Source organism: Xiphias gladius, chromosome 7 (assembly GCF_016859285.1).
Source record: "Xiphias gladius isolate SHS-SW01 ecotype Sanya breed wild chromosome 7, ASM1685928v1, whole genome shotgun sequence".
Lineage (NCBI taxonomy): Eukaryota > Metazoa > Chordata > Actinopteri > Istiophoriformes > Xiphiidae > Xiphias > Xiphias gladius.
In genome coordinates, this window is record NC_053406.1 from 24,802,217 (window position 1) to 24,818,108 (window position 15,892).

General features: G+C 45.6%; 1 protein-coding gene across 4 annotated transcripts; it reads right to left on the reverse strand.

Annotated features, from left to right (window-relative positions):
* Positions 1–107: 107 nt before the first annotated feature.
* gipr (gastric inhibitory polypeptide receptor) lies at positions 108–13,567 on the reverse strand. Of its 4 annotated transcripts, XM_040131561.1 has the most exons (15): positions 13,432–13,567; positions 7,847–7,969; positions 7,453–7,540; positions 7,029–7,136; positions 6,808–6,929; positions 6,572–6,678; positions 6,086–6,239; positions 5,232–5,385; positions 4,974–5,034; positions 4,592–4,661; positions 4,307–4,395; positions 3,111–3,249; positions 2,946–2,987; positions 2,138–2,230; positions 108–1,622 (listed from the first exon to the last, which is right to left on the reverse strand). In XM_040131561.1, the coding sequence occupies exons 2-15, from the start codon at positions 7,901–7,903 to the stop codon at positions 1,377–1,379; spliced, it is 1,530 nt and encodes a 509-aa protein (XP_039987495.1). In that variant the 5' UTR covers positions 7,904–7,969; positions 13,432–13,567; the 3' UTR covers positions 108–1,376. The 4 variants fall into 4 exon arrangements, with proteins under 4 accessions (XP_039987495.1, XP_039987493.1, XP_039987492.1 ...); XM_040131559.1 differs by having other exon boundaries at positions 6,808–7,136; positions 7,847–7,945; XM_040131558.1 differs by having other exon boundaries at positions 6,808–7,136.
* Positions 13,568–15,892: the final 2,325 nt, after the last annotated feature.

A 15,892-nucleotide genomic window follows, 5' to 3' on the forward strand; every position in this document is an offset into this window, starting at 1 on the left:
CTGCAGTTGCTATAAAGCTATACGGTTATTAAAAGACCCAAAGATAACACAACCAAGAAACAGGCATTTGAGAAGGAGTTTGATTTAATCATCACTGACAGCTCTGACATATTCTCCTTCAGGAGCAGGATGGGCCAAAGGCAATGAATTAACACAGTAGTCACACCCTGTTTTGTGACGAGTCAATATATTGTGTATATATATCACCAGTTGCAGGTTTGGTTCTCAGAGGTTCAAACCCCTGACTCCAGGTAACACTGAGCAGGTAATGCAAATACGACAAAGACCATTTAAGTTGTACAGAAGTAGCTGTAAAGACCAATATTTTTTTTTTTCTACACAGTCTTTTCATAGTATTTTTTTAATTTAAGTCCCATGGTTCTATAGGAATGAACTTGATACTTGTCAAATCTGATAGGTTTACTGAGTTATCTGGATAGCTTTGAGGACTACAGTCTGGACAGATCATTTTACCTGGATCCATTTTCAAGATTGAGATTTGACTGGACGTAGGCAAAGTTTTCCAGATGACTCAGTAAACGTGCTTCTTGTCTGGATTTTCAACAGTGGGTGCTTTTCCTCTGATGGTGTGCATTCTGTCTCTCCCCTAGGTGGCAGTAGAGGCAGCTGTATCTTACTGTAAATGACGTCTGGGTTACAGGAAATTTAAAATGAGAAGATGTTGTACACATCAAAAGGGATAGACCGGCGTTTAACAGCAGACCGCCTGCCTTGAAAAGGTGTGCAAACTAACTCTGTGACAAAACTAAATCTGAGGACTGACGGGAGGAAACGGCTCAATATGCTCAAGAGGCTGTCGAACTGAGAAACCAGGCAGAGAGAGGAGAGGAGATCTGAGGTGACACGGCGCGCTGAGTTTTTGGTACGTTTCTTTCAACAAGAAAAATAAATTGAAAAAATCAGTGGAGATCAAATTATCCTCAAGTGGAAATAATTCTCCTTTCATTTTTTTCCCCCTTTGACAGAGGGGTCAGAGGTCAGGGTCAGCTATTGCCAGGTTTCACTCTGGTGCTTTAAGACACTTATACAGGGTCGGTGAAATACTCAGTACCCAAGTCCAGACAGCCTCCTGTATGATCTCATCAACCTCTGGCACTGAGGGGAAAAAAGTGAATCCATCCAATCCTTTTCTTAAACCGCTCATCCCGAGTATACCTTAACGTTGGTTAACAGTCCAAGAGGGTCTTTAAATCGAAATGCAGCGTTTTCTGAATAATTCTACGATCTCACGAACTGATGATACAACGTGAATCCTCTCAGTCAGTCAGTCTGACTGCCCTGTACAAACTTCTCACTCAAATTTCCTTATTTCGCTGACTTTAAGACTTTAAAGGCCGTTTAGATTTTTTTTTTTTTTAGCAGTTGCTTTCGCGAGACTTCTCCTCACTGTCCCCTCTTCCTCCATCCTGCGTATGAGCAGCGATATAGGAGGAGGCCTTGAGCTGTTCGGCTCCCGGATGGTCCTGGCGGTTGCTGTAGGGGTGAGGAGGAGCAGATGGGTGGGGCGCGGCGGAGGGGTGGCGGTCCTCTTGGCAGTAGGCTGGCAGCAGGCAGGGGGACAAATGGTGGCACTGGCTAAATGGCAGCATGCTGGCACCAACCTGCACAACAAGTGAGGCTGTTTTGATTTTTAGTCCAAGAAAACATGAGTAACTTTTTTCATTGGCTTTGCTTCTCTGTATTAACTTATGTGGAGTTACAATAATCTATCAAGTGACTTATCCAATTTAATAACAAATTCTCTATAAAAATAACTTCTCATTCAATTTGACTTTGTATACCTTTTGAAATTTGTTGAACTATCCTTGCCACCACCATCACTGCCATTAGTATCTTTAGTATCTGTGAAATTTGCTGCTACATTAATGTGTAAAATCTCCTTTACTTTTAGCTCGATTAGTGATTCACGAATTAAAACATAATCAAAATATGTGACAAGAATAGTTTCCATGTTTACAAGTCTGTCTGTTTTACCGGCCCCCATATAAAGAATCAGATTTAGTGCATCTCTCTCAGATACACAAAGCCTGTAGACAGAGATACAGCAAGAAAAAAAATCATTTTGTATAAATTTACAGTATATACTTATTGGACAGGCTGCGGCGTTGGCGCCCACCTGTGGCATGTTGCTTCCGGTGTTTCTCAGGTCATCCAGGTCAGACATCCCCAGCTTCCACCTGTGCCATCTCTTCTTTATCTCTCCCTGCACCTGCAGGTAAAAGATGATTTACAGTGTGAGAAAGAAGAGAGACGCCGGTTTATAATGACGAGTAAATACGGCAACAGTGGATAAATGAGAAATGAAACGAATGCAGGAGGAGGGAATCTATGAGTGTATTTCCTTTTTAGCATAACATACGACATCTCAGCTAGTGGAATCGAAACATAATCACATACGCAAAGAGCAAAAATTCTTGCAACTGTCAGTGAGTCCATCTGAGACATATTTCAGGGCAAAAAGTCAATGGGCAAGACACTGTATCCTCTTCTAAAGACCAAAGATGTAAAAGAAAAACATCAACTAATTTTCAATCCTTTAATCCTTATACTGTATATCACACATGGAGTGACCATCAGTGTGTAATACCTCTAATGCCATGTTTCTTATGGCTACGCTTGGCTGCTTTCAAGTAGAAAACCTTCTTCTTGCCCACATGGCATTGGAAGAATCACTGTCCGCATCCTGTAAGACTCGCGCTCCTACGGTTTCCCTATGGTGGACCCAGAGGCGCACCAAAAAACACCAGAGTCCTAACATCTCCCTTTGTTATTTCACGAGCATTGTATGTCAGGCCTCTGTGATCCTGATGCACAGTGCCTGCATGTACACACTCAGCCTGGTATCATCTCGCCTAGCGAACGCACGCACACACACGCACACACACACACACACACGTACACAGACACTTAGTCAGGCCTCTTACCTCCTTGTTGACAAAACAGTAGAGGATGGCTACAAATAAACCCTGTGAAGTGGGGACATGACTCAATGTCGAAGCCAAAATGAAATATGTTTTGTGATGTTGCTCTAATCTAGAAGAAGTGCAGACCCTTTTAGCCTGGGCGGATAGACGAGGTCCTGACTGTACCTGGAAAGAGCTGAAAAGGAGCTGGAAAAAGAGGTTGATGTTGCGAAGGACTCCCTCTGTGTGCTCCTCCGTCATCACTGCAAAGACCACCTCATGGATCCCCAGCAGAGGGATCAGGGTCAGGGTGGACTTGGCCAGTCTGAAGAGAGAGATGCACAGAGAAGAAAAGTCCGTCTTTTTGCTTGTCCCTCATTTGAGGAGCTACAGAAATACAGCGATGGAACGTTGCCTTCAGGCCTGGTCTCTATTCAGTGTCTCGCTCAACGACGCTTCAGCAGGGCCGATGCTTCGCTTTGTTTGATGAACATCTGCCTCTCCAGTTGAAGGACAACCCCCCCACACAAACCCAGCTGCATCGACAAACCCAGGTGCTGTGTGTGTGTATTGTCTGGTGCCAGATTACAGAAAACCGTATCCAAACTGAAGACCACCACAGTCCGCTACATTTAGTGTTGTTGCTTTGTTGTAACATAATTTAAGATAAATGGACATTAATATAACCTTCTGGTCTCCTGCTTGTAGGTCTTGCATTTTCTTGTTTTTCATGGTTGCTGGCTTTTTAGTTTATAGTTTATATAAATATATATATGACATATTTATGTGTTAATGTGTTGCATGTTTTATAGCTGTGGTGAGCTCCCGTTGACGGGACAATGAAGTAAAGTAAAGTCGTATTTCCCAGAGTATATTTCCCTAGCAGCTAATGCCTCACAAACTCTGAAATAATTAAAATGACAGTTTTAAGGGTCACATGAGGCGACTGTCTCAGTCCCTCTCTCAGACAAATAAAAATCCATGGGGAAATTCTTCATACTTTTCGGCTTTGGGGGAAAAAATACAAATATTGACCTTCATAACCCGGCGCAGTTCATCTAGAAGCCATGTAGGCCAACGCTCTGCCTCTGTGTGACTTTCAAGCAAAGATTAGAAGGTCGTGTCAAGATATCAAAGTGCTTACATGGGCCCTTTGCATCTCCACTCATGTCAGTTCTGGTCCGATCCTTTAATGGACCTCTAGGGAGGTTTCCCAAGCTAACTGGTCCAACAGTGTTCACGTTCACCACATTCGCCACAATATTAACTTGACCTGAAAACCGTTAGCCTTATTACTGTCTTGCCCACTGCAAAATACCATTTTCCTTAGGTGAGGAGATGTTTTTTTTCAGGGAAAGTGAGTATACTTTATATATTCTCGCCTGAATTTGTAGTCGGTGTATCTCATCTGATGGGCTTTCAGTTTGGAGGCAAGGATCTGGACGATGCGAATAAAGATGAAGAAGTTCACCTGAAGAGATAAAATGAGAGAAACAACGGAGAGGGGAGACATTTACGTCGCCAGTGATTGTTTCAAATGAGATGATATCGATTCTGTTCATAGAATAATTTAGTGCATCCCTGAATGAAAGTCTGCAACTTATGATGATAACTCTATCCACCCTACTGTCCCAACTGAAGTGTGTGTGTGTGTGTGTGTGTGTCACCAGAATGGCGAGCAGGATGGGGGTGCGGATTATCCACCAGTGTGCCACGTTCTCGTTTTTCTCCCAACACCTAAAAACACAAACACACAAAAAAGGTACGCAACAATGCCCGGCACGGTATGCTGACGAACTAATGCACTGGAGGAGGTGAATCGTGGATGTATTTTTTTATGCTTCACACGCTACTTTCTCTATCCAGGCACCTCAGAGTGTATTGTCTCGCTTCTACTGCACCATGGCCACTTACCACAGAAACCAAAACTGTGTAAAATCTAACGCACGGGTGTAGGACAGTTGCGATGGAGACTGAGATCGGGGGGGGGGGGGACTCCTGCGCGCCGTCAGCACAGAAAGTACTGAAGAAGCAAAAGTAAAAACTCACTTTGTGTTTTCAAACAGGAAGCGCACAATAATCCAAGGAATCACGAATAACACTGGGGTACCTGACACAAAACAAAAACAAAGATATTTAAATACAGAAAGTTCAGAACACAACAGCAGGTTCATTTAATCGATTTACACGTGATGTGCCCCTTTAAAAGTTTAACCATTTCGTTTTCCCCTTCCTTTCTAATTCCCCTCTGTTGTGTGTGACTATTTGTGTATGATTACTTGTGTGTGTGTGTGTGTGTGTGTGTACCCCAGCCTATGAGTAGGTAGCCACAGAAGAAGTGGTTGTCAGAGAACGCCATCAGCAGGTGGTGTAGATAGAGGCCTTCCACCAGCAGCCAGTAGTAGTTGGCTCCCACACAGTAGTGCATCAGCACCTGAGCCACCCGACAGCCAGACACTGCCTAGTGTGTGTGTGTGTGTGTGTGTGTGTGTAGGAAGAGATAATACATTGAGAGATTAGATGTAACAATTTTCTGTGTGTTAATGCTCTGCTTAACATCAACCAGAACTTTTGGGGTAAGGTCCAGTCAAGTCTCAAGTCTTCCTAAGCAGATTGAAAGTACAGATGCAAATTGATCACAGCCCTGAATTTCTGATGATTTAAATGACACAACGTTCTGGGATTTTACTGGGTCAAAAATCCGGACGTGAATGGTGTCGTTTTTCAAATTCAGCTCTTTGGGGAGTCAAGTCTCAGTAGCAGGGGTCAAGTCCAAGTCAACTTCTCATATTTGTGACGCGAGTCTGACTCGAGTCCAGAGTTTTCGCATCGGCTATCGCTTCAGTTTCCAACACCACATTACAATACCACAAACTTGTACGACGTTAATCCCTTAGCATCGCCAGACTATCAGCTGCCTTGTATCACTGATGCGATGTCAGTACTTATGGTGAAGGATACTGGATGAAAATTGCCATTTGATGCAATTAGGGGATGGAACATGTAGGAAAATACATTCAGCTGTTCTTTCTGTGAAGTGATGCAAATGTCATCCTCCCTGCATCGATTCCCAGTCTCCCTTTTGTTCTCTCTCTTTCTCTCCCGCTCTCTCAGTTTTTTTGTGTGTGTGTGTGTGTGTGTGTGTGTGTGTGTGTCCTAACCTGGTCGCTGAAGACCGTGGAGATGTCCCCGCTGTCTCCGAACTCAGGCGTGCCCCTGCTCTGCAGAGCATCCCTGGTCAAGATGGAAGCGGCTCGCAGAATGAACGATGCAAACAGGTTGGTGTGGATGTAGTTTCTGGTGCAGTGCAGGTTCCTGCAGACGGCGATATTAAACATGTCAAAACAGCCTTCTACATTCAGCCTGTGACACACAGCGGGAGACATTTCAGCACTCCCTTTCTTTTATTAGATTACGGAGGCCAGTGTAGAACCTAACCCCCAAAGAACAACTCTTCTCAAAGTTTGTCAGACGTTTTAACGTCTTAATCAGAGGTCTGTGTATTTTTATTTTTGGAGCACCGTTCGTGGTCAGTGCTTGTTGCTGTGATATCTTTGCACTACATTTTGTAAAGAATGAGAAAATAATGAGATTCAAAGAAGGGAAAATACAACAGTAGAAAACAGATTGTACAGATATAAGCCTACCTGAAGAGCAGCAGAATAATCAGAGCCAGAGAGAGACTGGCGAGACTAACACAGTAACCCACTGTGTACATGACTCTGAAGCAGGCTAAGATCATCATCTGCTTCTCCTGAACGAGTGAAAATACAAGAGTGGGTTAATCCTGTGGATGTTAAGTTGATTTGTAATGTTTCACTCCCCCTGCAGTACTTCATCCCAGAGCGTGTGTGTGTGTGTGTGTGCGTGCGTGCGTGCGTACCTGAGATTCCTCTTGGCCGTTGTCAGCTCCGCACTGGGAATGGTCCCGCCAGGTGCGGCTGGAGACGTTGGTGGCCCACTGGCCGTCAGGCCCACACTCCCGCAACACAACGCCATCACGCACTACACAAACACACAGCAGAGGCCGAAACAACACACCGTCCATCACATGCAACAGTACACACCTAGAGGGAGATCGACCGTGTCCGTGTGCATCCTTGCCTTGGTCGTACCACGGCAGGTACCAAGGGCAGGGCACCTTCACCGTAGAGTTGGGTTGTCCGTCTGACCAGCAGGCGTACATGTCAAACATGCGCCGACAGTGCACTCCTGAGGAGAGTAGCGGAGAGAGCACGGTACACATTCGGCTTAGGTTACATTGGAGACAAAAATATGTGTCGCTTGCACACTTCATTAATGTGTGTTGGCAAGAGTTACGCTGGTGAGGTTGATGAATGATTTGTTTTTTAATTTAAAAAAGAAAGCAATTTACAAAAACAAAAAAGGTGTTTCCAGCTTTGTTTGCTGGTTTGTTGATATTTCAAATTTCTAAGGACTATATTTAGTCCTTTAATGTTTAAAATCTTGTATAATTCAATGTATTTGTTGTAGCATTGGCGTGATCGTGCGTTTTTGTGCGTGTTACCTTCAGGTTCGGGCTCCGTACTCATGTGGAGCAGACATTCATTCCTGTAGTGCCTCCATTCTTCCACCATATTCTTTCCTGACACACACTACACACACACACACACGCACAAACACTTTATTCGAAGGAATTTGCACTTTGAATATATTTTGACAAAAGGTGTGTGTTATTTCTGCAACCCACATATTACAGTATGTTGGACTGCACCTATTGTATAGTCTGTTTTTCCTTTGCATCCATCTATCTATCCATCTATATATATATACATATATATATATGTGTGTGTGTATAAGGGGGCTGAAAAGGTGGAAGATAATTTGAAATGTATTAACACTCATCTCCAATATATCGCTCGCTCATTGCTACTGTGCCATCATGTCTCTCCAGCACATACCACAGTCCTGTAGAGGGCGAGGAAGAAGATGATGAATGTGTCCCAGGCCTTCATCATTCAGAGGTGTGCCTGTGTGGCCGCGGAGAGATCATCGCAGAGCTTGAAGAAGTCATCAAACGTTAGCTACAGGAAAAGGTGGGAGAAGTTCCCAATCATCTATCAGTCCCCCTTCCACTCTTCCGCGCTGTACTGCCGGCAAATACATAAGTACACGTTTTTTAAAGATAAATATTTGGTCTATGTGTAAAAATGTAACATGTGTGAAAGCAGTGCCCAAGGAACATAGAAATACCACAACTGATGATTCAACTTTCCACTCAATACAAGCTGCTGGATTGAATTACACTAAGACCCAACACTGAAGGAAAAAGACAATTCATCAAGAAATCAGTCTGTTAGCCAAAGAAGACTCTTAGGACTCAGAGTCCATAGATATGAAATATTAGATTTCTTTTTTCTTGTAAATGTGAAATAGTCATGCCGTAATACGTTTAACTTTGTAATCGGCACGCAGTAAGGGATATCTGCCTGGACCTGACTTAGTAAAGTTGGTTCGTTATTCAGCAGAATCGTTGATTAAAGCACAAAGCTCAAAAACATTTGAATGTGTCTGTCCCTCAGGACGTCGCTTCCTGTAACGTCACCTCATTTGAGGTCAACGTCCAGGCGGTAAACTTGGAAATGTTTGAATCTATGAACGGAAGATAAGCGCCCCAAACCCACCGGCAGTTTTGTTCTCTGTGGGGCCGGAACCGTGAATGTGTGGGGCCAGTGTTGTGGGTAAACTCATCTGGAAATGTGCGTGGAGGGTTGTGAATCTGCATCTCGATCTGTAGATGTTCGCCGAGATTTTTTTGAATATGTAGAAGAACTTGTAAATGCGTTTGTAAAAGTTTCCACGCTATCCCTGTGCCGAAAACACGGTGGACCGTCCTCTCCGTGCAACTCGGGAGTCTGATTTAGTGGGCGCACTTTATCACCATCAAAGCAAGCAGAGGGAGGAACATGAGCGGCTCCGGAGTTACATGAAGGAAAGAAGACTCAGAAATAGGATTCACTAAAGACAACCCTGTCTACTAGAAGTTACTGAAGTTTACTGTATGTTCTACCAATTTGAATAGTCACACACCGGATGGATTATGGATTCATCTTAATCATAGGAAAACTTGAGCCGGGATTCACTGATTAATGTAAGTAAAGTATTAACAGCTTTTAAAAACTCGTGTGATATAAATCACGTTATATCTTCCCCAGTGATACACAGATAATAATACTCTTTTATTGAGGCACATCAGTTAGTATTTTTCTCCTCGTGCAAATGATCTCATTTCCCACGCAGTGTGTGAACAGAATATCACATGGCACTCGGCACGTCAGTCACACGAGATGCGGGACGCTACACATCACATTTGACAGCACCCGCAGCAGTTCCTCTGCGCCGGATGCTTCTCCGTGTACTCTTCAACCACAGTTAACAATCATCTTTTCCACCGTAAACATGCAGAGTCAAAACAGTGGTAAATCTTAATGTAGGCCTGCTTTGCCGTGTCTGGCCCTCAGGGTAACCTAAAGGAAGAGCCATGCCGCTAAGCTTCTCTCCTGCCTCAGCATCGCAGATTATTAGCCCTCCCCTGTCGACAAATCATAATTGACATGGCCTCAGCCTGGAATTCAGCCCTGGTTGGTAGAAAAATGGTTCTTATTATTGAAAACCTCATAAGAGACTTATTTCTGAGGATTTTCAATGGAAGGCCTCTTTGTGGAGTGTCTCTATGGCCTGTATTTTTAAGCTCGCAATCAACATTCGTGTTAGGTGTGAGATGGGCCTGCGAGAAGTAACAAAATAAAACTTAAAACTTAAAATTAAACCTCTATGCAAGCGTTTCATCGGTGTTTTCACATGTTCAAAAATGTGAGAACTCTGAATGTAAAGGTTGATTTTCCAAAATGTTTTACGCTTACCAAACCGAGACTGTGTATCAAGAACTTATAGCAAAAGAATGCCTCGTTTCTGAGGAGACGTAACGATACTTTTCTAAATACAGACATTTGGACTTTCCTCAATTGTAGCAGTTAATACTGCTGTTTGACCCAGACTTGTTGTGGGTTTATTTAAGGATGTGTCACATAGTTATCAGGGTTTATTATCAGGTGCCTCCGTGGCGGAGGTAATTATGAGAAAGTGGGACATCACTTCACCTCGGCCTTTTTTGCAATAACCAAATCTGTTGTGTATGATTCAAATCCACAAGACTTTGTTTAAGGTTCCATGATTTAAAAAAAACAAAAAAAAAACTCCTATTGGCTAGTTTAAATTCTTTTCTTTTTAAAGTAGTAACTGAGTTCCCCCCCCCCACCTGTGACTGGTGGGTCGGTGGCGTGCACCCACAGTGTCCGTTAGAGGCACGGTCAAGCAAGACCTAGGGGCTGACCATCAGGGTACTCGGGCCACTTAAAAGTCCCTCTGATGTGACAGCGGGACGGACATGACACGTGGAAGTGTCCCATTGTTTTTACGTTCGATCCGCATTATGCAGGAAAAGCAGAGCACGCGTCAACTCAAAGCGGAACCGCGTCAGTCTTTGCTCATTTCAGGAAACGAGCTCTTCGGCACTACATATTTACAATCCCAAAAATACAAATACTAGTGTTTTGAAAAACCGATATCACTTAGCTGCTGCCACTGTGCAATGGCCAAGTCATGTAATAACGTGTCCTACTGTCTACGTTCTTCACAGCTTTGGGCTTCAGGTCAAAAACACCAATATTAAATATTCACTTTGAGAGCTCGAGGACTTACTTTATTTCTTTTGATTCTTTTTTTAATATCTTTTCAAGAAAGTTTCCGAAGATCAACTCTGAACAGAATCCTTTCTTTACTGCGGACGTTCCTTTTCTTTTGGTCTTTTTCTGTCCCTCTCTCAATGAAGCACCCACTCTCATCTGTCACACAACGACAGATGATACCGCAGCCGACTCTGCACGTCCTAATGCCAGCTCCTGTCTAAGTTGACCAGTGGAGATAATAAGTCCTTTTCATTAGAATTAAGCTTTTTCCATGTTGAACAAAGTTCCATATTTCCTCTTAAATGAGACAACTCCCTCTACATTAGCCATCAATCTAGAGATGAAGAAGGGGAAATGTGTATTATGTGAGGCGAAGGGAAAGAGTTGGAGACAGAAACATCTTTGTGCTTGTCAGAAGGGAAGCACAAGCTAATCGAATTTGCGGTTATTTGATGATGACAGTTAAACTGATCAAATGATATTCACTCGACTGAGCGACATCAGTGTGGGATGCATGGCAATTTATGCATGACACGACATTTTAGGAAACGGTGAGCCCGGACTAGGCAGCACAGCAAGATGGCGATGCCGAGGAGAAATCGTTTTATGTGCTTTATTTAGAGTGGCACACGTTATCCAACCTGCACTGAGGTTGAGAAAGTGTTTTACAGGTCCTGCTATAAACACTCTGGGTCTTGCCTTTGCTGGATAAACAGAACATGCTTATTAAGTCAGATGTACATGTGCGGCAGCAGGAACTGCAGCTTGTTTAAGAGTAGAGATAAAGCCATAGCTAAACAACCAAAGACAGGGGAGCACTGCCTGCGGAAACGTCAACTTAATCATCACGAGATCCAAAGGAAGAACATCACAGAGATGCTCCTAGTGTTCAGTTCAGAAACGCAGTCTCTGGGAGCCGCCCTCAAAGTTGTTGCGATGTGTCTTTTTGAACCGGCAGAGGACAAAAAGGCACCTTTCCCCTTCTACCTCATAGTCTGCATGGAAACTGGATCAGTGTGTTGCCTGTTGCCTGCCACTCGGCAGTTTGGCTCCACTATGATTCCCATGCACGGGGCCCCATTTGGTTAGACAAGCAGCGCTCAGCTACCTGAAGATGCTCAGGCACACTATGCTGGAGAGGACCCTGAGTTGAAGGCCAGCTTGTCCAACATGCAGGAGTTAAACTGGGGTAAACAAATGCACCTACTGTCAGGCTTCGCTGTTTTGAATCTTTCTTCCCCACTTGTTTATTTTCCTCCGATTTTTCCGTCGTCACTCATCTGTACTTTCAACATCCGATCACTGTGTATTCAGGCAGAATGCAGTACTTTCTGTGGGGCCTCCGGTGCGGCTGAATTCTGCTTTACTGCTGAATCCGAGAAATCCCGTTTTTTTTCTTTTCTTTGTTTTTTTTTTTTAACATCGCAGTGCTGATGCTTCAGTTAAGGGGATTCACACGTGTGCAGGGAACGTGCGGGCAAACACACCAACCCGGCTGAAGAGAAGACCGCGTTTCGGGCCTGACAGAAGAGTCTGTTTAGCCTCTCGTCACCCCTTGTTTTCCGGCAGGCTGACAGCTGGAGCCGGGGTGGTTCACTCCACTGACAGACACATAGCACAGCGGGGCCTGGCTGTGACACACACACACACACACACACACACACACACACACACACACACACTGAGCCCACTTAGCCTCAACCTTATAGCCAACATGTCTCAGTTTATGTAACAGTGATAAAAGGCCGTATGTGTGTATGTGTGTGTGTGTGTGTGTGTGTGTGTGTGTGTGTGTGTGTGTGTGTGTGTTGTAAACAGCTTTCCCAGACAACTAAAGCACACCTGTGTTTCACCACACTGCAGCACTGTGTGTAATAATTCAGAGGCAGGTAGAATAACTCAGGAATTAGCTCCCACTCTACGGTGATGCTGCGACACGCTTGTTCGGTACTGACTGTGGAATTGATGTTTCTTTTTGTTCATGAAGCACAAAGGCAAGAACGTCTCACCTGAAATAAACAGCAGCTTCTTTCAGGAATAGTAACTCAAAACAAAAAAATCATCACTGATGAGCTTAAAAAGTCAAATTGTAGTGTATTCAGTTATTAACTGATGATCGAAATGGTGATTGGCTTAGTATCACTCCGAGATTTGTATCGGAGAGGTTACTGGGGATCCCATTTGACTGACTTTCTCCTGACTCCTCCAGGTGGAGGTCAGAGGTCAGGGATTAGGCGCCCTGACGGGGAACTTCCGAGGGACTACTCCTCCTCCTCCTCCTCCTCTTCCTCCTCCTCCTCCTCCTCCTCGCACCAGTCTCACCTTCGGTCCTGCTCTCTATGGGCTGAGCGCAGGAGCTCGGCCCCTACACGCGACGCGGCGTCGTTGTCCCCGCTCTGGGACCGACTGCGACGAGCTGTTCCATCACATGCTCCCTGTTCCTTTCAAAAACCCCTGGTTTGTTTACTTGTTTATGTTTGTTTGACGTCTTTGTCTTTTTTGGTTTTCTGTCACCTCCAGTCACGCTGCCACACAGTTACCACGCTTACATGACCCCCGCACACACACACACACACACACACACACACACACACACACACACACACACACACACACACAGACCCCCCCGGCCATATTATCGCGCTATGATAAACAATCACAATGAACGATTCCGCGGAGAAGGGAAGGCAACGCCGAACACCGGGAAACGGCGACGGCCACAGAGCCAGAACCAGAACAGGAGGGAAAGGCTGCGCGGCGGCGATGAGAACGCGAAAGAGGAAAGGCGTGCACCTCACCTTTGGGAAAACCAAATCGTCAAATAAATCCGCGGGTCGGAAAGGTAGTCCCCGAAGTGTCCCCGGGGTCCGTCTCATAGTGCGGTGGTTTTGGAGCGCGGCGCTGACACGCGTCCACGGAGCGCACCGACACACTTCTCTGCTCTTTCCTTCCCCTCTCCCTCTCCCTCCCCCTTTCTCTCTCTCTCTCTCTCTCTCTCTCTCCCCCCTTCTCCCGCACCAGGCCCCCGAACACGGACTCCTCGGTTTCCCCCGGAAAAGTTTGACACTTCACTTCTCTTTTAACTGACCTTTTTTTTTTTTTAAAGGTCTCGACTGACACTGTTCCGCACGTTCGAACCCGAGTTAACATTTACTGGTCGCCAAGGAGTGATCGAGATACAACTGACGGATTAACCCGTGTTAAATGTAGATATTGCATGGGTCCATTATAAAGCTGTAACTGATGTTTGCCGCGGCCGGTATAGGCGAGGAGCGAACTGGGATGCGGGAGGTGAAGGTGCAGGTGGTGTAGACGTGGCTTGTCCCGTGGCTGCATCAGTCATCGGTCGGGGAAGGACCGACCCCGTTCCTCGCAGTTTTCCACTGAACCAGGAAGCAAAGTTGATGATGAATGTGATGGTGATTGGTTTTTTTGTTTTTTCTAATAACGTCAAAAACTCAAAAGTGGCAATGAGCCACGGTTGGGGACGTTAGGAGTCCGTCACTGGGACCAACTCTTCGTCCAGGCGGCAGATTTCTAACGAACGAGACTCCAGGGGCATTGATGCCTACGACCTGTACGCCTGTGGGGACGCGGGGACTGGCGGCTGCGACTGGGCTCTCGGGCCCTGTCGCGCCAGGTGACGCGCCCCCGCCCCCGAGCAAAAGGCCGCCGGTGCCAGCACCAATGACGCATGTGCAAACTAGGGAGTCAGTGAATTATACAGCAACGACAAGTTCTGGCGGCGCGTCCTCCGTCGCTGGAGAAGATGAGAAGTGCCGACGGCTTCTTGCAGGAAATTGGGCTTGAGCCCTTTGCAGCCCGTGAGATTTCTATTCCGCGCCAGGTTTTTCTCAGCAGACGGGAAACCTGCACGGACAAGACAACATCAGTCTCACCCCGCCGTCTGTCTGCAGGTACAGTGCCGTGATCATCCATGCCACGTGGACCGTGTCACACTGGGTCTCACAACAGACCATACTTACTGATCACACCGACCCCCCCCCCCCCGCACATACACGGACGGCCATGCTTCGGTCAGGCTGCGGCGGGTGAGATGAGGCTGCTCTGGAGGGAAGGTGAAGAGTGGAGCTCTAGGGGAGCACGGTGGCCGTGGGCGAACAATGTGACCAAAAACCCGCAGGACAAACCGTTTTCCGCTGTAGTGCCTCTCTCTCTCCCGCTTGATGAGAAGGCCTCAGTGCTCCAGTTGCTGTAAAGCTGGGACCATATTCCCAATATTAGGGATACACATGAAAAGCATTTCAATAGGGAGAAGTCAGTTGAAAGGGCAGAATGATGTTAATTGAGGGCGATTTGACCCCATCAGCGTTAACACATCTCCATAAAGCAGAGGCCCGTGAAGACACCATCATGTCTAGATGCTGCTGAGGGTGGAGTCAAACCAGCAGATGGGGGATGGAACCCTTCATTCGAATCACTTGGATCGTCCCGAGGTACAAGGAGGTGGGCTGCGCAGTCACAGGTGTGAAAGACAAAAGGACAGAAACACAGCAGCTGGAGACCGACTGGCTCGAGGAACCTCAGGCAAAAAGGTCCCTGGCCAGATGTGGCGGCATCAGCGACGAACGCAAGGGGGCTTGACAGGGCGAGAAAGCAGAAGTGACGGAGTAGATTGGTAAAAAAAAAAAAAAGCAGGGAAAGAGAAGGATTTCCAAACAGAAAGAAAAGAGAAAAGATCTTCCTTGTTGAACTTTTGCCCAAGCTTCATTGCTCTCCCCTTTTTGGAGCCCTTAAGCGGTTTTTCCAATTTAATTTGTGAACACCAGTTAACACTCTGTCTCCTCTCGCTCAGACAAATACTGCTGTTTCTAGACAAGACAACTTCATGAGCATTAAATATAGATTTGATCACAGGGCTCCATGGAGCCAAAAAAAGATTCCTAGTCTCATTTAGCAGGTAGGAAGTATCACCTGTGAGGTCTCCTGACCACTGCAACAGATAAACATGTCAATGCCAATGTGTGCTAATACCGAAAGATTAAAATTCACCATCATGTGGAACGTTGGACACGACCCAAGAAGTCCTCCCTCGGATAATGGGACTGACTGCAGGGTAAGTTAGATCTACGGTTGTATGTTGTCTGGGGCCCCGTCACACAGAACTCGTGTGCTGCAGCATCAAAAGAAAAAAAAATTAAAAAAACACAAAGTTTCTCTGATAATTTCAGTGAAAACACGCGTCAGTCGCGCCCTTTAACCGGTCAAAACCTTCCGGCTACAAGAAGTTAACGGCTG